At 45.4% G+C, this 24,293-nt stretch overlaps 1 protein-coding gene across 1 annotated transcript in view; it reads right to left on the bottom strand.

Moving 5' to 3' along the window:
• The window catches only part of Dnah14 (dynein axonemal heavy chain 14), a 215,863-nt gene that overhangs the window by 51,441 nt on the left and 140,129 nt on the right, over positions 1-24,293 (bottom strand). The window contains exons 54-65 of the mRNA NM_001447370.1: positions 21,364-21,456; positions 17,870-18,067; positions 16,698-16,859; positions 15,510-15,698; positions 13,072-13,253; positions 10,410-10,518; positions 8,976-9,101; positions 7,635-7,729; positions 4,640-4,799; positions 3,456-3,587; positions 3,008-3,103; positions 159-299 (exon numbers count right to left, since the gene is read on the bottom strand). Coding sequence (NP_001434299.1) covers positions 159-299; positions 3,008-3,103; positions 3,456-3,587; positions 4,640-4,799; positions 7,635-7,729; positions 8,976-9,101; positions 10,410-10,518; positions 13,072-13,253; positions 15,510-15,698; positions 16,698-16,859; positions 17,870-18,067; positions 21,364-21,456 — 1,683 coding nt within the window. The remainder of the gene's footprint in view (positions 1-158; positions 300-3,007; positions 3,104-3,455; positions 3,588-4,639; positions 4,800-7,634; positions 7,730-8,975; positions 9,102-10,409; positions 10,519-13,071; positions 13,254-15,509; positions 15,699-16,697; positions 16,860-17,869; positions 18,068-21,363; positions 21,457-24,293) is intronic.

Genomic DNA, 24,293 nt, shown 5'->3' with positions numbered 1-24,293 from the left:
TTTTATTGGAGTAAGATGCTCTCCAGATCTTTATAGGAAGTTGGGTACTGAGGCAGTGCCAAGAGGAATGGGATAGAACCCCCGGTGAAGCGCTGCCTGGGGTCTGTGGAATCCCATGAGAATTAGGAGAGGGGGTAAAAAGCCAAGGGAAGCCATGCCTTCTCGTCCTCCAGAACAGTCAGCAAGACGGATGCGCACTGGAGGCGCTTGGTGGCCAGCTTTTTTCGATTTGCCAGTTGATGTTTCTCAGTAACAATGTCTCTGTAGGATGTGTGCAAGAACTGCAGATGCTCTTCGATCTGAAAGACAGTCCAGTTACCACTGAGTCTCACTCAGTGTCTTGTCTGTCACCTCTCTTGCCTTAGAATGTAGCACTTCCCTAGAAAATCTCCCCACGTGGATTGCATGAAAGGCTCTGCTCCGGAGAGCTGCCTGCTCTCTAAGAGAGCCCCTCTGCCGTCCTAAGCATCCGAGGATTCATCACTCAAACCTGTGCTCAGGAGCTAGGAGAGGGACATCATAAATTCAAGGCCCTTGTCAAGGACAAGAGAGTACACCCTGGGTTACTGTTTCAAATGAAGAACTAGAACAGCCGAGCTCCCCACTCCAGATGTGCTGGGCAGACCTGAGGAATAAATGGGTTAGGACAGAGGGATGAACTGAGCTCGAGACAGCCTGTCGGCTCCCCACAGAAACCCGTGAAGAACAGGCTTTGCTGGTGTTGTGGTCTAAGCGTGGGACGGTGCCCACAGGCTTGTGCAGGGAAGGCAGCTCCCGACCTGTGCTACTGCTAGGAGCTGAGGAGCTTTGGCAGGTGAGGCCTGTGGAGGGACGGACATTAGTTACCTGGCAGCATGCCTTCCTGAGGAGTTATCCAAACCCTTCTTTTCACCCCGAGCTGCTTTCTAGTCACCGTGAAGTGACCAGGTCTCTCCGTTCCCGCATGGTGTACTGCGCCACACAGACGGGGTCTAGTGGGCGTGGACTAAATCAGGGTAAAAACCAACCTTTTCTTGTCTTGACTTTATTTCAGAAACCTGGCATACTCAAATGAATAAAGAGCTGGCACAGAGGGTGTGACACAGAGTCCTGAATGTGGTGTGTGTATAAAGGTTAAGTATACACATATATGATTTTGCAGATATCGTGTGTAATCTATATATCATCGTGTAACATGTAAGTATATGTTACATATGTAAGATGATATATACAGAATTGTATTGACTATGATCTGTACATTTTTTCCTTCTTTTTAGATATTATTCTTATAAAAGTATGAAACCAAACTTTACAAAAGTATATTTTGTAAAAATGTATCCATTATGGACTGTCTGTGGTAGGATTAAGCTTTAATTTTGTGTTGTGTGTGTTGTGTGTGTGTTGTATGTGTGTGTTTGTGTGTATTTGTGTGTATTGTATGTTGTGTGTGTTGTGTGTGTTGTGTGTGTTGTATGTGTGTGTTTGTGTGTATTGTATGTTGTGTGTGTTGTGTGCGGTGTCTGTGTTGTATGTGTGTGTTTGTGTGTGTTGTGTGTATTGTATGTGTGTTGTGTGTTGTGTGTGTTGTGTGTGTGTTGTGTGTAGGTATGTGCACACCCGTGCAGCTGTTGTGGAGGCCAGAAGAGGGCCTCAGATCCCCTAGAGCTGACTCATGCAGGATCTGGGAACAGAGCTCAGGTTCTCTGTAAGGGCACCCTTAGTCCCTCTTCAGCCCCTCATCTGCACTTGTAGCTGTTGTCTTTCTTGCTCATTTCTCCTGACTTCCCTTGCTGCTCATGACCAGTTATTTGAAGTACAAGGCATATCTGTGAAATTAAACATTCGGTTATATGGTGGGCACTACACGTCCTAAAGGGTGTTTTGATGAGGGTGTGGGTGACTAGTAAGCTCTCAACTTATTTCCCAGAGTTCTCTAGAATCTTCAGAAGTATTTTCAACACCAAAGTCCAGATGGACAGAGAGAGAGATTTGAAATGGAAGAAAGTATGAGGACAATTTCCATAGAAGGTGCAAAGCCAGTGGTGTGGGGCTTGCATTTGAGAAACACGTTGGCAGCCCACTGAGTTCCTACTGGACGCTGTAAATCTTCCTCTGAGAGCAGCTAAGGTGTCCTGGCTGCCTCTGGGCAGCGTCAGACTGCTTAGCTTCTGACTCCTGGACAGGTGGGAGTGTGGACAGATATTATATGTGTCTATACGTGTGTGCGTGTGCGTGTGCGTGTGTGTGTGCGTGTGTGTGTGTGTGTGTGTGTGTGTGTGCATGTGTGTGTGAGTGTGTGTATGTGTATGGATGGATGGATGGATGGATAAACAGTGTACTGAAATAAAAGCTGACTTAATGCCAACCTTGCAGCTCTGAGAGTGAACACCCGCCCTCCACACAACCCTCTCTGCTCAGAATGAGGCACAACACTTCAACAGGGTCTGCCACGTCAATCATACAGTTTGGCATCTGCACAGAATGTGTTAAATGTCAGGTAAGGATCACCACTCAGCACCACTCCAGCTATCTGAGGAGTAAGTGTGACTGAGTGAGTTAACAGAGTCATGACTGGAGGCAGCGGAATGAGGAGTACATAAGTCCAGGTTCACATTTTTATAGACCAAAGTTGGAGAAATTTGGTGAAATGGAGTTATGGGATGATGATCATTAATACTACTGTTAATGATTATGTATGTAGCGGGGAGGGAGAGCTTCGCACATTTTACCTATAGTATTTATTTAGTCCTCCCAATTACATCCCTAACTATACCATTTTCCCCATTTTACTTTTGGTGAGTAAGCGCTCCTGAAACAATGGCTTCTTCCCTTCACAGCCTTGTTGTGTTAGGAATGGAATCTCAGGCCCAGACGCTTCTAGACAAGTGCACTATCATGGGCAATACCCGAAGCCCTGAGGTGTTTATTGACTGTTACTTGGAAATGTTATGCAGTTCTCAAAGGTATTGTGAATTTAACAAGTAATAAAATCATAAAAAGAAAAGCTAACCCCCGCCCCCAACCTTACCAGTTGTAAACCTCTTTGCTTTTCAAACAGCCTTTGCTTTGCAATTTGGAGAACGTTCTGTGCCTCCGCCACTTGTGCCTGCTTAGGACGCACCACCTTCGTGAGAGTAAAACACCCAAGAGTTTAAACAGTTAGGGTTGTGGTTTAAGATGTCTTATACTTGAGAGACATAGGTATCAGTCTTTAAAACAAACTTTCCTGGAAGTTTATATAGCACTGAAGGGATGCAGTTTGTAATGGATAAAATACTAAATACAACACATAGAAGGGTTTTCACAGAAAGTTTAAAAGAAGCATCCAGTCTCGGCGAGTAAGATTTGAAAGGCATATGGACTTCAGAGGCCATCTTCCCACCGAGGTTCACTTGAGCACTGCTAAGTACCGATTACTTTCGGAACTACGCTGGGCCCCTTGAGCATCACGACAGAGAATCGGAAGCATCGAGTACCTTCTGTACTTCATGGTAGTTGTTCAAGGCGATCACCCACTGACACATGGAGCAACAAGCCACAGAAACCATAGCAATCTTGCTGGGGTTGAAGTCAGGCAGATTTAAAATCTTCTTGAGCCTCAAGAACACCTGGGGAGAACATGTTACATGAGACGTACGTTAGGACGAGTTTCACGGCTGCCATTAAAGGCACACAGCTTCATTTCGGGTTCGGAGTGGCCCTGGGTGAGGGAACCTTTCTATCGAACATTTGCCATTGTTGCTGTGACCTTGTTAAGATTTCAAAGGAACTTCAGCTTAGGCAAACGTCGTGTGTAGAAGGTCTGAAACCCGCAGTGTGCTTTACTGTGAGGAGACGATGCCCATCAGTGGCCTGTTGGCTGATCTACGGCTAAGTGTATGGATTTTGTGAGCCACATAAATGGTAGAGAGTCGTCCTTAGGCCTGGATTCCTTCTCACCTTCTGCCTCGGCATCTCCTCTCTTGCCCTGGAACAGCTCCATGTTCCTAATAATTCAGATGTGTGTGGCTCTCTCAACCTGCCACTAGTAATATGTTCTGACCACTTTGAGTACTGCGAGACCTTTAATCGCTTCTTTAGAAGACCAGTTTTTTTTTTCTTCAGATGTATTTAAACAAAACCACAGGGGACTATATTTGTTAATTATTCTTTAGAGAGTGAATTGTCACATTAAATTCAGGAATATCACCGCTAACATTCTGCCAAACACTTCCTCTCCCTTGTGTGGGACTCTGCTTCCCAGGGGCACGGACTACCATGATTCGCTGTTGACTGACTGGCTGCTCGATGTTGTCTCTGTTTTAATATAAAGAGTGTAGAAGAAAACTTCCAGGGGGAAACCATTAACTTGGCTCTCTTGCTCTTGCTTTAGGATTTCATTTATGTATTCATTTCATGCAATTCCTTCCTTCTATTGTGAGGACTCTGGGGATGGAGCTCATGCTGTCAGGTCTGATGGGGTATGCCTTCACCCCCTTATCGTCTTGCCAGCCCCCCCTTTAACACCTACCACTGTCTTCCCTGTGCAATGCATTTCGTTCTTAAATCCACTTTTAATGCTCACTAGTCGTTCAGAACCTGTTTTAGCACTTCCACTTGACTCTGCAGTCTGTGGACATGGACACGGCAAGTGCGCACGCCCTAGCTGTCAGCGCTGTACCTTATCGGGGATGCTGTCCTTGTCCAGGTTAATTAGTCGCTTTAGGAAGCTGGTGTCCGAGAGCAGCAGCTTTGCTGTTGTCCAGTTGGGCTTCTTCTCTAGAAGGATGCACACGGCGTTCATGACGGTCAGAACAAGGTAGGGAGGGCGTGTGTAGACCCTGTAAGACAGGGTGATCATCTAATCAGCTTCAGGATGAAAACCATCCACCACCTGGAAGCAATTCTGGAAGATTACATACATAGATGTTTCGACTTTATTTATATTAAACATTTAATGCAGCCTACAAACCAATGGGTTTCATTATAAAATTTTCCTATGTGTAGTTTGCAATTTTCTCTTACTCACTTCCAACATACTTTTATGTCCTCTCTCTCCCTTCCCTCCTCTCTTTTCTCTAAGCAACCCCCTTCTGCTTTCATTCTCTCTTCTCTCTCTCTCTCTCTCTCTCTCTCTCTCTCCCCCCCCCCTCTCTCTCTTCCACGTACAGGAGAGACCATGCACCATGCGTATATACATATTTTAACAACCATTTTGATAAGGAGTACCAGTCAACATAGAGACAGTTTACTATTTATTTTTTAAAAATTTAGTGTTTTTAGTACATGGATATCTTTGCCTTAGGAAGGTCAAATGCATAAAATTTAACACTGAGAACCATCTGAGTTAGAACTAATTCTTTTTGTTATGAAAGTACCCATTGCAGACTCATTTAAGTTAGGGACTTCCTGTGCCATTCTAGTTGACTTACTGATGACCATGCCACAGAGGCATTGTGTGTGCGTGTGCTCACTGTCCTTGTGATTTAAGGATCATCCCTGACTACCCTTACAAGGATCTCATGGTTGTACTTTATCCTCATCCCTGCACAAAAAGTACTGCTCTAAAGTTTGGAGAAGAGGATTGTTACTGTGCAAATCGCTGTTTGTTGTGTCCCAACCAGTGCTATCTACAGTGCTAACATCACATGGGAGAATCTTTACAAACAACATAGCATGGGCAAAGAATGCAAGGACAACATGGTGTGTATGGTTCCAAGATAGAGGAGAGGGACTTCCCAACACGAGAGTGATGCCTTCAGTGTGGTGCCTTCAGTGAGGCCGCTCTGTGTTAGCTGACTGGGACCCTCATCTGCCATCCCGCTGCCTAGCAGGAAGCTCAGGTGCAGGTGGGGACAAAGTGGCAGTGCCAGGACTCCAGCCGCATGCTTCACTGCTTGCCGGTGGCGCCTGGGAGGGTGGGGAGCTACAGACACGGCTTGGTGATTAAAAGCATGGACTGCTCCTGCAGAGCATTTAGGTTTGGTTCCCAGAACCCACACTGGGTGTCTCACGGGTAACCTGTAACCTCACAGGATCTGATGTTCTGGTCTCCACAGGCATCCACACTCAGGCGCACATAGCCTGCCCCCTCAACAAATACAGATTTTAAATTAATAGTCAAGAGAAATTATAGGTATTTGAGCTACTCTTTTAGGAATATCTTTTAGAACACTAGTTAATTGAATGGGACCTTCTGGAAGAAAGTCACAAGGTGAGGGCTTTCTTGTGGGAGGGGCTATGCTAGGTAGGGATGGCTGGGCCTCTGTGAACACTCTGACTCCATTCCCCTCACCCGACCACCCCTGCTTAGCTCCCAGCTCTAGCCACGTTGGTCTTTTGCAGTCCCTAAAAATCGCTGAGCACGCTTCCGGGGCGTTTGTGTCATCCACTCCTTTGCCCTGGTCTCACCCCACAGCTGTCCATCCTCTGTGCATTTGATCCGCTCGTCTTAGGTGGGTTAACTTGAGAACTGTGATGTGCTCTGGTTTGCTGTTGTGAAACTAAGAGTTAACGTGTTATACATGTGGTGAGTTTGGGGCCAGGGAGATGGCTCAGTTGGTAAAGGGCTCGCTGTGTGAGCATGAGGACTTGAGTCTAGGTTCCCAACAACCTTGTAAGAGGCTGAGCATCCCAGCGCACACCTGTGACCCAGCACGCCTGTGACCCAGCACGCCTGTGACCCAGCACGCCTGTGATCTAGCACGCCCGTGACCCAGCACGCCCGTGACCCAGCACACGTTCAGCACATGGAGATGATGGTGGGTTTGCCCAGTTCCCCCATATCCTTTGTCGGAACACTACTGTCTTTAAAAGAAATGTAAACATTTATTTTGTGTGTTTGGGTGTTTTTCCTACGTGGTGGTTTAGTGCCCATGGAAGCCAGAAGAGGGTGTCAAATCCTCTGTAACTGGAGTTACAGAGACTTATGAGCCTCCATGTGAATGCTGGGAATTGAACCTGCATCCCCTAGAAGAGCAGCCAGTGCCCTTAACCTCCGAACCATCGTCTCTGCTGCCCCTTCAAATGCTACCTTGTAAGACTGATGGAATACATGCCATGTTCGGAAATAGGGTATTTTGAGATTTCCATTATTAAGAAGGAAACCTCAAGTTAAAAATATCCTTCCCAAAGACCCGAATCAGGATCAAAAGGTTTGTACCCTATCATATTTCAGTTCTTCCAGGGCTTTCTTGGATATTTCTCTTCAGTCCCATCCTTCATATTAGGATACTATTTGAAAGACATGCCAGGGAGAAGAGCTCCCATAGTGTCCCCTGAGGTGTGTGTGAGCACTTCAGTCTACTGTGTTCCATGGCCGGCTGCTAGCCACTCCCCACACGCACTCTGGAATGAGTGCCGGTGCATGAATATTAGGTTCTAACGCTGGAACTCCACAGATAATGTCTTACTTGACCTGTTCTGGGGTGTAAAGTTTTACACATCAGTGATGGCAATTTAGTTTATTGCAAATGTCTCACACTTTTGGCTGGGTGAAGTAGTTCTCCTTTCTTAAGGATCCCCAAAACACTGGCATGTCATAAAACCAGTAACATACAGTAAATACCACTGATAAGGAAAAATGCACAGGAACCAAATGGAATATTGGAATGCGGATTTTGCCACACATTCTATTTAGGGGCCTTTTAACTCAAAAGAGACAGAAAATTACTTACCTCAATTCGGAAATATCGCTTTTATCCAGGGCGTTGAGGGCCACGATTGCCTTGTCTAAAGAAGGCAGCACGCTTTTCAGCTCGTTGGCAGTTTTCTGCAATGAAGGCACAGTCCTAATCACACACGGACAGATACAGTTGCATGTCTGAGGTTGGAAGGTGGATGGGAAATTTTTATAGTACAAATTAGCCAAGTGCACACAGGCTTCTGTTGTGGGCCATATTTTATAAATGAAGTGCAATGTGTTATCCAATCCCTGGTGATTCCCATCCATGCGTGGGAAGCAGAGACACCGAGTGACTGCCTTGTCAAACAGTGTGAGGGCACCTGTTCTGTTAGCGGTGGGATTGGTCATGCTGACAAAGGGCTGAACACGGTGGCTGGCTCCTTCAGTCCTGGCACTTGAAGGGCAGAGACTGGTTGATCTCATGAGTTTGAGACCAGCATGGCCTACACAGCAAGATTCAGGCTAGCTCGGGCTACATAGTGAGATCCTCTCTCAGATGAGGAGGAGGAGGAGGAGGAGGAGGAGGAGGAGAACGAGGAGAAGGGGAAGAAGAAGAAGGAGAAGGAAGAAGGAGAAGGAGTAGAAGGAGGAGGAGGAGGAAGAGGAGTAGTGGTGCAATAGAGAGCTCTTCAGTTCCGATAAGAAGACAGCCAAGCCAGGCACAGGGGCACATCACTTTAATTCAAACCCTGAAGAGGTAGAGGCAGATGGATCTCTGTGAGTTCAAGGCCAGTTAGTTCTATATGTCAAGTTCTGTGCTCGCAGGGCCCACATAGTGAGGCCCTGTCTGGAAAAGAAAAAGGAACATTTTTAAGTAACCAGAGAACAACTTGAATCTGCATTCACATTCGCTTCATAATAAGTCTGTGCTAGGACTGACTTATGCCTTGTCAGATTAGCCAGTGACCATAGCTTGTGGGTATCATGGGTAAATAAATCATGTTGCTTCTTTGAGAAGGGTTGGCTAGTACTCAGCCTGGAGTTGAGCAAACTTAACCCAGCATACCATGCTGGGATTGTAACTGCAGGGACAGAAGTGAACAGAGGCTTTTGAAAATAAACATCGGAAGTGACACACATTGTTCAACAACAGCTGTCCCCAAGAGCTGCTTGGCTCCTAGCGGATGCTGCTCCCGGAGGCAAAGCTCACGGGAGTTCTAATGCAGCCTGCAGAGCCTCCTGGGACCGGGGCTGGTCGAGGCTGAGGTCTTTAGCGTCCTGTATGGAGTTGGGGGCTAAAGGGTATTTGCTGGGATAAAAGGAGGGGAAACCACCGAGGGCCACCTGTGGGGTTCGGAGCCCCAGGCAGCTTGCAGTCTAAACTTCAGCTCACCTGAGCATAGTCTTCCACAATTTTCACTTGTTCAGCCACAATCTCCTCATCCTGCTTCACAAGCACCTGCACCTTTTCCACGATTTGAGAGTCTTTCCGCAGCTTTTCCATCAAGATCTCTTTTTCCTGATAAATCAAACGGTTCTGCTTACAACGAATGGACTTTGACACGGAATTTCTTCAGAGCAGAGATCAAAGTAGTTGATTTAATAACGATGCGATTCATAGGAATTTAGCCTGAACTATGTGTAATTAGGATGGCTTCCATGAAGATGATTTCCTACACATCAAGGAAGATGACCAGGGGCTAGGGAAATGGTTTCGTGGCTCAGGGCACTGGATGCTCTTCCAGGGGACCCAGGTTCGATCCTCAGAACCTACATGGTAGCTCACCATCCGAACTCCAGGTGCAGGGATCAGATGCTCTCTTCTGACCTGGACAGGCACTGGGCACACATGTATACATGCGGGCAATTCACCCATACGGATGGAAAGAACTTTATGTAAATGGTCTCATATAGGTGTAACTGGGGTCCTACAAGGGGAATATATACGTGTGTGTGTGTGTGTGTGTGTGTGTGTGTGTGTGTGTGTGTGTGTGTATAAAACAATGGACAATGGCAAGAGTTGAGGTTGTACCTCAGTGGTAGAGTTCTTGCTTGTGGTCAGATCTTTTAATTTCTAGCAACACGCGTGCGCGCGCGCGCGCGCGCGCGCGCGCACACACACACACACACACACACACACACACACACACGAGACGAGCAGTAGCTTTTAAAATAATTGACAGTCTCTGCAAATTACCATAGCAGATTTCCGATGAAATTAGCTAATGACCTCATCTCTTTTCACTGTTTTCCTGTAAGTCTCTATACTTAGTTATGGCACTGGGTGGTTTTTATGTCAACTTGATAGGAACTAGGGTCATCTGGGAAGAACGAATTTGAATTGAGAAAATGCTTCCATAGGCCTGGCCTGGAGGCAGGTCTGAATGGGAAGGCCCAGTCCACTGTGGGCAGTGTCACCGGTGAACCGGTGGTCTTTGGTTGTATTGAGCAAGCCGTGAGGAGCAAGCCAGAAAGCAGTGACCACCCTGCCCCCCAATGGCCTCTGCTTCAGTTCCTGCCTCGAGTTCCTGTCCTGACTTCTTTCGATGACGGGCTACAATCTGGGAGATGAAATGAACCCTTTTCCTCCCCAGCTTGCTTGAGGCTCTGGTGTTTTATCACAGCAACAGTAAGCTTAATTAAGACAGTTACCCACGAGGATCATATTTAATTGTTAAAATGTAGTTTCTTCACAGTCTTCACACAGGCGCACTTCGGTAAAGCGGAAGTTAGGCTTCACCTTTGGTGGCAGACAGAGGCTCTGCTTTCAAACACGGCTCTGTGTCAGACAATACAGCTCTTAGGAGAGGTTTAAGACTGAAGATACCTTTGCCTTTTGTTCTATCTGAGGACCGATAACCAAGAGTTCCTCCTGCATGTCCGTAACCAGTGCAGTCGCCTCCAGGATCTTGGAAAGTCCCATGTAGAAGCGATTCCTGAAGGGGAAACAGAGTAGGCTGAGCTTCCCATATCTGAAATGCTGAAGACCACAAGTGTTTCAGATGTGGGGTGTCCTGGCTGAGCATCCCCACTCTGAAATCTCCAACATCTCAAATTCTCTCAGCTCTCCAGGTCAGCGTTCCTGGGTGCCAGACGAGGGGTGCTCGCCCTGCATGGAAATACAACCGACTCTTAGGAAATAAAATTTACTACCATGGAAAGAATTACACGCCAGGAGCGTTTATATTTTAGGGATTTAAGACAAATTCAGGATTTGAAAGTCAATTGACATATAACCTATCGCATATTGGGAGTTTAAAGTAGGAAAATCAGACGTCCCTATCAACTAAAAATGTAAAAACACACTTGAGAAAATACACGACAAAAAGAGAAGTAGGGCCAAGAGGAATTATGTCAACTTGTTAAGGGCAGAATACAGGAAGATGATGGACTCACTTTGGGCATGAGCCCAAAGTGACTCAGGTACACAGCCATGAGTGGATGGCCACAGTCTTCTGGAGGAAAAGGAGATATCATAGATCCTAGATGTAGGAGCTGAAGGTAGGAATCTCTTTCGACTCTGGTCTGGAGGGAAGTTGGGCAATTTACCCATTCCTTCCTCCATTTAACTTTTGAAGAATAGAAATCTTTTTTTTTAAAAAAAGATTTATTTATTTTATGTATATGAGTACTGTGTTGAAGTCTTCAGACACCAGAAGAGGGCACCAGATCCCATTGCAGATGGTTGTGAGCCACCATGTGGTTGCTGGGAATTGAGCTCAGGACCTCTGGAAGAGCAGTTCGTGCTCATAACCGCTGAGCCATCTCTTTAGCCCCAGAACAATAGAAATCTTAATCTCATGGAAACCTCCTGATAGGTAGACACCTCCACTTGAGCAGGAGAGCAAGATCACTTGTGAACACCGTGTGGCTTCGTTAGCCTGGGTTCCGACGATCCTGCTGCCCTGCATTTAACTGGTACAGTCTTTCATGCCCACTGATGCTGTTCACAAAACGCAATGAAATCTGACCCTGAACCTGTGTTAGTAGAGTGCGACTGAGGCTGCGCTAACTTCTTATGTAAACGCCAGGCTGGGATGTGCTCATCATACAGATTACCCATAATTCCTGGTGCCCAGCTGAGGCAGAGTACGTACAGAACTTCTGAGTGGGGTTTGGCTTCTCAGTGGGAGACATCACTAGGGCTACCTTCATTCAACGTATTATAAGACAGTCTGAATGGATTCTGTCCAAAGGTATCTGAAAAAGTGGCTTTTTAAATTTTATTTTAAGGACTTGTTAGTTTACACATAACAGGCCTGCAATGGGTTACGTAGTAGAGCGTCTGTCCTGTGGTGCCTGAGGCCCATCCAGGTAAGGCTCACCTGCAGTGGTTTTGCCTCTCAGCAGGAGCTCTCTTGATTCTCCTGGCATGTGAGAGTTCCGGATATTTGTGAGCAATATGGCTACAAGGCTGCTTTCTATCAGTTTACTTTCTCTCCAGGGGGTTGTCACAAGATAGATTCTCATTGTCTCCTGGGTTGTGGTTACATGTGAGGGGCTGTGGGAGTAAGTTAGTGGCAAAGTGCCACTATCCCTAGCACCATAAAAAAAAGTTACAAAGAGGGAGGAAAACATCTAAGAGTTGGAGGCTGGGGGAGAAGCATTGTGAAAGGCTGTCTTCCAGATGTGACATGCATGACACTCAGGCTCCATTGCAGCTATGGTCACCCGGATGAGCTCATGTCAACGTCCCAGCAAGCAGGGCCAACTGGACTCAGAACGAGAAAAAAAGAGGAGGACCTGAACGTCTGTGGGAAGATGTGAGGAGAGAGGCTGGAGGGTGAGGGAGATGGAGTATAATCAGGATACATTGTATCTATGTATGAAATTGTCAAAGAACAAGTAAAAGATATTCTAACAACAATAACATCATCGTCATCAATTATGATGACTGCAGCAACTGATCTAATTACTCCCAAGGCTTCCTGCCTTGTGTTTTCTTCCCATATTCTCAGTCAGAGTTGCGACCCATACTGTGCTTTGAGGTAGTGTGGTACGTGCTCTTGGCCTTCTGTTCTACAGTCAACCAACCATCCACTTGTCTTTTGGTGTTATCCCTAAAGCCACAGGAGATGGCACCTCTAGCCATCCCCTTGCTTCCACTGTCTGTGTGAGTGAGAAATAATCTAACAAGAACTGATTTCTCCCTGGTAGATCCGCCAGTCTCCCCACTGTGGGGTGACCCCAGGATTCAGGCAGGAGAGGTGTGGACTTTCTCCTTGTGATCCGCGGTAGTTGTTGGCCCCAAGGCCTCCACAAGAAAGGTAGATTTGAATTCATTATTTTATATTTGTCTGTATATTTTGTAGATAACATTTTTTTTTTTTGGTTCTTTTTTTCGGAGCTGGGGATCGAACCCAGGGCCTTGCGCTTCCTAGGTAAGCGCTCTACCACTGAGCTAAATCCCCAGCCCCTGTATCTACATTTTGTAGACACAGAAGCACTGATGTAGAAAACACATGCTTCTGTGTCCGTCAAAGCCTTACCTCTTTGTCTGCATTTCTTCTTGTCTCACCCGCAGACTGTGGGTAAATGTCTCCAGGAACTTAAAGTAGCAACTGGGAGTGATGTAATAGTGTCTTCCCGTTTCTTCAAAGTATTTTATGCTCAAGTCTTTCATACTTTTGTGGATTTCGACACACGTTGGGGCAAACTGCCTTATCTTATTCTGAAGAACAACAATGTTTAAGAATCACATGAGAACATCACTGGGGAAGAATGAGAAGTGACTTGAAATACTCCAGCATTTCTGAGATTCAAAGTTACAGAGGCCGGTTCTGGGCAGGCACCACAGTCTCCGAGAGTTTTAACGATGGAAGAAGCTGAGACAGAGGACGCAACTGTGAGTGACTAGTGACACAGCAGACTCATTCCTCCGCCTGTGTGCTCATTCCTGCTAGAGTCACCCAAGGACTTAGGGATCCAGCATAACACTCTGAGCTTGTCTCAGTCAAGGTCACCATTGCTGCAACAAAACACCATGACCAAAGGAAGCAACTTCGTGAGGAAAGAGTTCATCACTGAAGGAAGCCAGGACAGGAACTCAGAACTGGGCAGGACCCTGGAGGCAGGAGCTGAGGCAGAGGCCATGGAGGGAGCTGCTTACTGACTTGCTCAGCCTGCTTTCTTGTAGAAGCCAGGAGCACCAACCCAGGGATGGCCCCACCCACAACGGACTGGGCCCTCCCCCATCAATCACTAATTAAGAAAAAACGCTCCACAGGTTTGCTTACAGCTGGATCTTATGGAGGCGTTTTCTCAGGTTGAGGTTTCTTTCTTTCAGATAAAGCTAGCTTGTGTTGAGTTGACATGAAACTAGCTGGCACAGGGCCCTTGGGACACTAGCTTCCTTTTCTTTCAGAGAGTGGATAATAAAAGGGTGGCACTCTAGCAAGTTTGAGTCTATAAAGCTTCTGGATTCACTGGCCCAGAGAAGAAAGAACCCCCACTGAGCTTAGAATGTGGAGCACTCAGGCAGTCTCTAGACACAAACCCCACAGCTTCTGGTCACCTTTAAGAATGTTGCAGACTCTTGGAGGGTTTCTGCCTCTGCCCCGCCCTTCTCTGTTTCTCATTTCTTTGGAGCTTGACCCTGTAAAGATTTCAGTGCTTTCAAAGGCCTGCACTGAGTCTCTGGCATTTAGGCCTTTACAACCCTTTGTCAGCATCTTTAACCCCTTTCAGCTAGGCCTATGGTATCTTTAGTTTAACGCCCTTAGAACAGACAGGGTGTGAGAATGAGGCTAGGCTGAGAGAAGTCTACACATTTTACACCCATTCTCTCTCTGTGACATTGTCAAAGAACAGGTTTAATTACTAAGATCACCAAATGAAACACGAGGAAGGCTGCAGACTTCTTACCAAAGGGTTTGTTGTGCAGAAGGGGTTGTTAGGGAGACTCCTAAGGGCCCCTAAATAATGCAAACTTTGTCACCCCTCTTGGTTGCCCACCAGAAATACTGCAGAAGATACCACATCTGTGCTCATAAGACATGACACGACATGAGAATGAGAAAGAGGGGAGTAATCTGAGGTGGGAGAAGGGAAAGCGGGCAGTGGGTGAGAGCTCTGTGTGTGTGTGTGTGTGTGTGTGTGTGTGTGTGTGTGTGTGTGTAATTGTCAAGAAATTTTGTTTTTGTTTATTTGAGACAGGGTTTCTCTGTGTAGCCCTGGCTGTCCTGGGATTCCCTCTGTAGACCAGGCTGGCTTCAAACTCAGAGATCCACCTGCCTCTGCCCCTGCCCCTGCCCCCTGCCCCTGCCCCTGCCCCCTGCTCCCTTCCTCCTGCCCCCTGCCCCCTGCCCTCTGCATGCTGGGATTAAAGTCATGTGCCATCACTGTCTGGCAAGTTACTTATTTTTTGTGTGTATGGGTATTTTGCCTACATGTATGTCTATGTACGTCTATGTACCATGTGTGTGCATTGTCCACAGAAGCCAGAAGACGACACTGGATTCTCTGGAACTGGAGTTACAGATGGTTGTGAGTGTCTACGTGGTTGCCAGGAATCAAACCCAGGTATTCTACAAGAGCAGCCAGTGCTCTTAACCACTGAGGCATCTCACCGGCACTAGTTGCGAAGAAAAATTTTAAAGAGAAATACTCTTGAGGATTCCAGAATTCTCATGAAAGGAGCTACTGTACAAAATGGTAACAGAGGCGACCTAGGCAGTGTACAACCCAGGCAGCCTTGAGCAAGGTCAGGTAGGAGGCAGAACAAACATGGAGCTTGTGAAGAGTTAGGACGAAAAGCGAGCATCACACAGCCTAGCTCAGATCCACCTCTGCCCTATCCCCTCCCCTGCCCCGAGTGCTCCCTCCCCCACCCCGAATGCCCCCTCCCCCGCCCTGGCCACTGCTGCTCAGGCCCAGCTTGGCCATGTGTAAGCTTAAGTCCCAACCTTCTCTCAGTTTAGCTGCTCACCTCTTTGTTCTCCACGTTCAGCTTTTCTTCTAGGTAGGAGTTGGCCACAATAAGGAAAGCCTCATCGGGCCACCTCTGGAACCAGTCGATGGTGCAGGAGCTAATCATAGAGGGGTAAACTCGGCAGCTATGGCGGAAGTTAGGTCCAGTCGTACACATCATACAAACGTGCAGATTTTTAGATACTCTCTGAAATGGAGGAACATACGTGCTGTTAAAATATAACTCCCTGCGTTGAAAATGATACTATATTGAAAATTCCATTTAAAACTTGTCTCAGCAGTTTCCTAACTGGGTAGACTCTTAAGAGACTAGCTGACAGGGAAGCGGGAACCCATAGAGCCCTTCTGCCCCATTTAACTGTGCCCGCTATGTCCAGATGGTGGGTCCAACACCAACTCTTACGGGGAGGGGGACACTTGTGTCAGATAGTAACGAGTCTACTGCTTAACTTTCTCTGGGGTGGCATGCCTTTAGTAACTTACAGAAACTCAATGTGTAAGAGCAGCCAGACTAATTAGAACTGAAGGAGAGAAATGGTAGTCAAAGAGTATCAGAGTTAGCGGGTTATGGTGAGGCAACGTAAGCTAACATGCAGGTCTCGGGCTAACCACCTGCTTCTTTTCCTTTCTGTGATTAAGATAACTATTAATTTCATTCAAAACGACATCCGGCAGCATGCCACTTGGCATGTTAGGCAAGTCCCTTTGTGCCACATGCAATCAAATGTCCTGGTGTGAGAGTCCGGATACTAGACCGGTGTAGAGATTTGCCTGGATCCCCTCTGCTGCTTAGCCAAGTTTTTGGCCGGACTGGGCCACAGGGCACAGACGCTTTTCCCTTTGTTTCTGGGAGCCACTTTACAATCCACAGAGCTGGAGTGGCCTCAATAGTCAGCACACTTCCGATCACTCAGAGTCCAGCAGGAAGAAACCACCAACATCTCTAGGTAACAAGTAACTATGTGCCACGGAAGTGTGGTAAAAGCTGAAACTGGGAAGGCTGCAGGGCTTTCACGCGTCTATTCACCTGTTTGTTCTCTATCTGCTGGATTCTGCTCGGGGATTTAAAAATGGATGCTCTTCTTAAACTCATTTGATGAAGGAAAGGAATTACACATGACCTGAAGATCATGTACAGAGTTGCAAATATGGCCTGCTTTAAATCTACCAAGACACAAAACAGTACCTTTTGGAATAAAGAGAGTAAATATTTTCTATCATCCATGCAACTAGACTGCTCAGCAAATGTCCTGACTCTCATAACGATAGAATCTAGTTCCTCGTTTTCAAACATGTTAGAAATCTTTCCAGCATTGATAATGTAGTTCAAATCTTCCAGAAATGACACCTTAAGGGAAACACACATTGACCAGGAGTGAATAAACCATACACTCTTTGCTAAACGGATCGAGAAAGTAACTGAGACTACTTATGATTAAAAAGCTGATATCTTAACCCAAAGTCACCAGCATGAGCTTCATCTGCCCACTCGTCAATTCAAACATGGCAGCAGACCAGGCAGGGACCTTGTTTCGAGCAGTTAAAGGCAACCTTGACGCGCCCACATCTGCTTCTGAACAGAGGGAAAGAAGTCTCTTTCTCTCCATTTCCCCACCCATGAATGTTCGTCTCAGCCTCTGGCCTGAGATGGTTTTCTGCCATCGATGGAATTAGGACGGTAGGCACCGCACATGGCAGAAATAGCGTCTTTTGCAACCAGAAAGAAAGGCTGTTGACAAGCCTCAACAGATCAGTAGGGCAGAATGCTCAGATTTGGGGAAGGAAGAAAACCCAGAAAAGGCAGAGAATTTAGATTTTTTTTTTCTAATAGACAGAGACCCAGAATTAGGAGAAAAAGCAGGATAGGGTTTTAAATAATATTTTAAAGTATTTTGTCAGGATACAAGTCACATACAACATCCCTGGACACAATTTGTGCAAAGTAGTGGGGAAGTCTTTGCTTGCACGAAATCATGCAAGGAAAACCCTGACGGTGATGGATAAAGGAGAGAATGGCAGGTACCGGAGCTGCCCCAGCAAGGTAGAGCATATGCACATCTGCAAACATCTGCAGAGCAGAGGACAGAACTAGCTCTGGTACGACGAGGTGATTGGTTTTGCTATGAGGAGTAATTACTTCTAATCTGTTGATTAAAATAGAAATGACAAAGATGGGAAATACTTCTGCTGTTTGTCTACTTGGAACTGCAGCGTGACTGTGGACACTGCCCGTGGGCTGTGACTGGATGAGCAGAGAGAGTACAGCGGTGAGTGAGTGGGAAGACACACACCAATGTCAACCTTCTAGGGGGCACCGGCATCAATTTTTAGCAAGTAATGGAGACCTGGAGCACATACGTGTTCTTCCAGTAAGTTGGCAACCATGACAACCGTGGGGGTCTCTTCCAAGCCGGCCTGGATAAACACCTTTTTTAACATTTCTTTGAACTCTGAGATGGCGTAGTTGTGAGAGATAGGCACTTTGCATATTTTGTATTCTGCCACGTAGCAGGCTATGGTTCCGTAAGTTTCCTTCCCGCAGCCATCCATTCCAATCTTTGCAAGAGAAAGAAATAAACATCTTATTCACCTGACGTGGGTCAGTGGAATACTACTCTTTTAACAAGGACAAGGCTCCGAGTTCCAATCCCAATACACACAAATAAACACCCACAAGAACAAAGGAGGCTATTCCTATGTACTTTATGGGAATTGATTAATAAGTACTTATTATAAATAATAATATAATAAAATATAGAGTATCTATTTTTGATAGAAATATTCACATCCAGCATATCTCATGCTATGAGACAATTATCTACATTCAGTATCTTCTTTTAAAATGTATGAAATTTTATTGTACTGATAACCTGGAGAATACCACAAATTGACCGATAAACCAATACTGTGTCATCGTCCATGGCTGATGCTTCATCTGTAAGAAACTAGACAGGTATTTCTTTTAGGCAATAGTGTTCTTCGGCAATGATGAAGTTACCTTACACTCACATTTGCGGACACTGAGCTGAGGTTGTAATGTGTCAACTGCTTACCTCCTGACATGCACCAAGCCCTGGGCTGATCCCCCACAGCACACAAAACAGGATGAGCAGGCGTACTCCAGTAACCCCAGAACTTGGGAGGCGGAGGAAGGAGGATCATAAGTTCAGCATCAACCGAGGCTACACAGGGTGTTCAAGGCTGGCCTGGGCTATGTAAGAACGACCGTGTCTTAAAAAGATCGAAATTACAAACACTAAGGTTTGGTCTTCAGTGGTGAAGCTCTGTGGTTTAGACAAATTTGTAGTACAGTGAGTTCCTGATTCACACAGAATTCCATTCCTTCCCTCTTGAGCAAGCCCTTGGCAACCAACTGCTGATTCCTAACTTTAATCCTTATGGATCTGTCTCCCCAGGCCCCCGGGCCCCCCCCACCCCCCCGCCCCCGCAGAGGAGATAAGGAGTCAGTGATGGAGGAATGAGCCAGGAATAGGGGTCAGGGAGCCTTGTGTGCTGACTGACTGGCAGCCAGACTGCTTCTTTATTTATACAGAAACTCAGTAAGCAGGGATAGATTCATATTCTAAAACATACATCATATAATTTTCATTTTTTTTAAGATTTATATATTATATATAAGTACACTGTAGCTGTCGTCAGACACACCAGAAGAGGGCATCAGATCCCATTACAGATGGTTGTGAGCCACCATGTGGTTGCTGGGATTTGGACTCAGGACCTCTAGAAGAGCAGTCGGTGCTCTTAACTGCTGAGCCACCTCGCCAGCCCAGATCATATGGTTTTCTGGGCACATGCTTTAACTTCCTCTTGGTCATACGTTTAGTCATCATTGATAAACATAACAGAACAGGGTTATCTTTTACATCATTTTCCTGCATCAGCTCTGTAGCCCAATATTTAAGAATCCTGCGGTTTCGAGGGCAGTAGACAGAAAATCGTCAAGCCTGAGCAGATTTCACGTCCTAAGCGGTGTATTATCAGCTTTTACTGGTCAGAGGGCTACTTGTCATTAGGCCTAAGAAAAAGCTCCAGGCCAAAGCTACTGTAGTTAATATCCAACTTCTACCATAATACAGTGTTTATATTTTATATCTTTGAAGAATTTATTTGTGTCCAATGTTGGTATTCTTTTGCTCCTCGATCATACACCACAGTGGTCCCACATGAGCTAACTTCTCTAGAAAAGGGAGGTCTTTGTTCTTTTGTTCTTTTCCCACAGCATTCTTTGTTAGTGTAAGTTCTTGTGTAGGAGAGAGAACTCCAGTCAGTCTGCCTTGGTTGCTGAACCTTTCCGTCGAGGAGCATGCCACATGACGTCCCCAGTCTCATATGCCATGAAATTGCCCAAGTGTCTAGTAAGAAGATCTGCTGCTGACTTGTCAAGCCCAGCAAATCTTGTTTACCTTTTAAAGTTTACTCTGTTCTGATTATCTTGTTTCTGAGTAAGTACAGGGGCAGATATGTCAAGAGTTTTTTGGACTCAGAGCCTCATAAGGGAGATCTCTGGTGTTTTATTTGAGTCACAACCTCCAGGGTGTAAGAAGACTCCATTATCATCATCATCATCATTATTATTATTGCTTGCCTTGGGTTTGATTACCCTTTTGTAGTCTAGGCTATTGATCAGAAGTTCCTTCTCTTTACGTATCAGCCTTTACACCTGTAGATTTCCCACAGATCTCCCTTTAGGCAACCTGTTGTAATTGCCTTCTGTCTTTTCAAGGTATTTTCTAATTTTCCGATTTTCTAATTTGTCAATCTATACTTCCCTTGGAGAAAGATGTCAGGGCATCAGGGCATGTGTGTGAGGATGTCTAGATTAGGCTAATTGATCTTAGAAGGCCAACCCTGGTGGGGAGCACCGTCCCGCAGGCTGGAGTCCCACACTGAAGTGACAGAAAGACTCACGTGCTGCCATGCGCAGATGGGAAGACTAGTGAGAGAACAGCCGAGGGCGGCCAGCTTTATTTTGTACCGTGTTTCTTGATTCTACCTTCTCATTCTAAAGCTTCCTTTTAATTCTGTCATAAATGTCTTTATAAGAAAGAATGTTTAAGTAAAACACTAGTTGTTCTGCATGCAAGATTAAGTCCTGCTTTTGAAAACATAGTTATAAATAAAATATAAATAAATGGTACCCATAAGTAACAAATTAAATGATGCCTATAGAATTGGCTAAATATTATGGATTTATTGTTTTATTACATTTATTGGGTGTGTGTGCGTGTGTGTGTGTGTGCGTGTGTGCACGTACAAACAGAAGTATAGAGGTCAGGGATAAGCTTGTAGGAGTCAGTTTTCTTCCCACCACATGAGTCCCCAGATCAAACTCAGGTTACCAGGCTTAGCAGCCAGCACTTTCACACACTGACCCAGTTTCCTGGCCTAATACTGTGAATTTTATTTGGCTCTCCAAAACCTTTTCTTTCTTCTAAGTTTTTGGAAGTTTAAGTTAGCTGTCATGTATCCTCTTAAGAGACAGATCTCTGTGCAATGGTTCTCATTTCTAAATCAACATCCAGGTTGGGGTACTACTTTTGAAGTCAGGATCCACCTGTGTAGATGCCAGATTCATGCTAGGATACATTACATGTGGTGCCAAGCACACCTGATTTAGTCATATCCAGGACCTTCCCCAAACAAATAACACGTCTACGGGACAACAATTTTTTTTTTTTTGCAAACAATGAAGACTAAGGTTCTGCTCTACCACTCAATTATTGGAAATTTTCATAATTTACAGATGAATACAGCTTCTGCATGTTGATTTTACTGGACTTTGAGTTACCAGTTTGCAATGTTAAAAACATTTAAAGAACTTAAATTCCTACCATTAACATGTGACTTCCTGGCTGTCGAAGGACCCTGGTAGTTCTTGTGATATGTTCTATAGCTTCCTTGAAGAATACGACCGAATGAGACATCTGGAAGAAGTAATGTAGCAAATAAACACATTGCAGGTGTAGAAAAGTCAGGCGTGAGCTAAGGTTTTATGTGCAAGGACAGAGGAATGAGAGCAACTCTTTTTAGTAGCATGGTGACCTAGAGCCAGCTAACAGTTTCTACTGACACTTAGAGAAAACAGGTTCTTCACAAGACATCGCTCACTCCGTGGCTAGTATTCTAGTGGGTTAACGTGGGGTTGAGGGAACAGGACGAACAGCAGGGGAGTGGGTTCCAGGTTGCTTCTCTATTGCTCTGAGTTGGCAGTGGATGGAGAGATGAAACTCAGGAAACTGCTAGGGGTATCTGTGGATTTGACTGGCACCTCTGTGTCCGAGTGTCTCTGCTCGTTACAGCAGTGGGAGAAGAGCCACAGCCGTGGTGTGTCACTCTGGGCCCTGTTGTTAAACTCTTTTTTTTCTTTATTAACTTGGGTATTTCTTATTTACATTTCAATTGTTACTCCCTTTTCCGGTTTCTGGGCCAACATCCCCCTAGCCCCTCACCCTCCCCTTCTATATGGGTGTTCCCCTCCCCATCCTCCCCCCATTGCCACCCTCCCCCCAACAGTCTAGTTCACTGGGGGTTCAGTCTTAGCAGGACCCAGGGCTTCCCCTTCCACTGGTGCTCTTACTAGGCTATTCATTGCTACCTATGAGGTCAGAGTCCAGGGTCAGTCCATGTATAGTCTTTAGGTAGTGGCTTAGTCCCTGGAAGCTCTGGTTGCTTGGCATTGTTGTTCATATGGGGTCTCGAGCCCCTTCAAGCTCTTCCAGTTCTTTCTCTGATTCCTTCAACGGGGGACCTATTCTCAGTTCAGTGGTTTGCTGCTGGCATTCGCCTCTGTATTTGTTGTATTCTGGCTGTGTCTCTCAGGAGCGATCTACATCCGGCTCCTGTTGGTCTGCACTTCTTTGCTTCATCCATCTTATCTAGTTTGGTGGCTGTATATGTATGGGCCACATTTTGGGCAGGCTCTGAATGGGTGTTCCTTCTGTGTCTGTTTTAATCTTTGCCTCCCTATTCCCTGCCAAGGTATTCTTGTTCCTCCTTTAAAGGAGGAGTGAAGCATTCACATTTTGATCATCCGTCTTGAGTTTCATTTGTTCTGTGCATCTAGGGTAATTCAAGCATTTGGGCTAATAGCCACTTATCAATGAGTGCATACCATGTGTGTTTTTCTGTGATTGGGTTACCTTACTCAGGATGATATTTTCCAGTTCCCTCCATTTGTCTATGAATTTCAAAAAGTCAGTGTTTTTGAAAGCTGAGTAATATTCCATTGTGTAGATGTACAACATTTTCTGTATCCATTACTCTACTGAAGGGCATCTGGGTTCTTTCCAGCTTCTGGCTATTATAAATAAGGCTGCGATGAACATAGTGGAGCACGTGTCTTTTTTATATGTTGGGGCATCTTTTGGGTATATGCCCAAGAGAGGTATAGCTGGGTCCTCAGGTAGTTCAATGTCCAATTTTCTGAGGAACCTCCAGACTGATTTCCAGAATGGTTGTACCAGTCTGCAATCCCACCAACAATGGAGGAGTGTTCCTCTTTCTCCACATCCTCGCCAGCATCTGCTGTCACCTGAGTTTTTTTTTTTTTTTTTTTTTGGTTCTTTTTTTCGGAGCTGGGGACCGACCCCGGGCCTTGCGCTTCCTAGGTAAGCGCTCTACCACTGAGCTAAATCCCCAGCCCCTGAGTTTTTGATCTTAGCCATTCTCACTGGTGTGAGGTGAAATCTCAGGGTTGTTTTGATTTGCATTTCCCTTATGAGTAAAGATGTTGAACATTTCTTTAGGTGTTTCTCAGCCATTCGGCATTCCTCAGCTGTGAATTCTTTGTTTAGCTCTGGACCCCATTTTTTAATAGGGTTATTTGTCTCCCTGTGGTCTAACTTCTTGAGTTCTTTGTATATTTTGGATATAAGCCCTCTATCTGTTGTAGGATTGGTAATGATCTTTTCCCAATCTGTTGGTTGCCGTTTTGTCCTAACCACAGTGTCCTTTGCCTTACAGAAGCTTTGCAGTTTTATGAGATCCCATTTGTTGATTCTTGATTTTAGAGCATAAGCCATTGGTGTTTTGTTCAGGAAATTTTCTCCAGTGCCCATGTGTTTGAGATGCTTCCCCACTTTTTCTTCTATTAGTTTGAGTGTATCTGGTTTGATACGGAGGTCCTTGATCCACTTGGACTTAAGCTTTGTACAGGGTGATAAGCATGGATCGATCTGCATTCTTCTACATGCTGACCTCCAGTTGAACCAGCACCATTTGCTGAAAATGCTATCTTTTTTCCATTGGATGGTTTTGGCTCCTTTGTCAAAAATCAAGTGGGTTCATTTCTGGGTCTTCAATTCTATTCCATTGGTCTATCTGTCTGTCTCTGTACCAATACCATGCAGTTTTTATCACTATTGCTCTGTAATACTGCTTGAGTTCAGGGATAGTGATTCCACCTGAAGTCCTCTTATTGTTGAGGATAGCTTTAGCTATCCTGGGTTTTTTGTTATTCCAGATGAATTTGCAAATTGTTCTAACTCTTTGAAGAATTGGATTGGTATTTTGATGGGGATTGCATTGAATCTGTAGATTGCTTTTGGTAAAATGGCCATTATTACTATATTAATCCTGCTGATCCATGAGCATGGGAGATCTTTCCATCTTCTGAGGTCTTCTTCAATTTCTTTCTTCAGAGGCTTGAAGTTCTTATTGTACAGATCTTTTATTTGCTTGGTTAAAGTCACACCGAGTTACTTTATGTTATTTGGGTCTATTATGAAGGGTGTCGTTTCCCTAATTTCTTTCTCGGTTTGTT

Source organism: Rattus norvegicus, chromosome 13, assembly GCF_021556685.1.
Source record: "Rattus norvegicus strain SHRSP/BbbUtx chromosome 13, alternate assembly SHRSP_T2T, whole genome shotgun sequence".
NCBI classification, from domain to species: Eukaryota; Metazoa; Chordata; class Mammalia; order Rodentia; family Muridae; genus Rattus; species Rattus norvegicus.
Note: the sequence above shows the minus strand (reverse complement) of the source record. Positions and strands in the feature narration are given on the sequence as shown.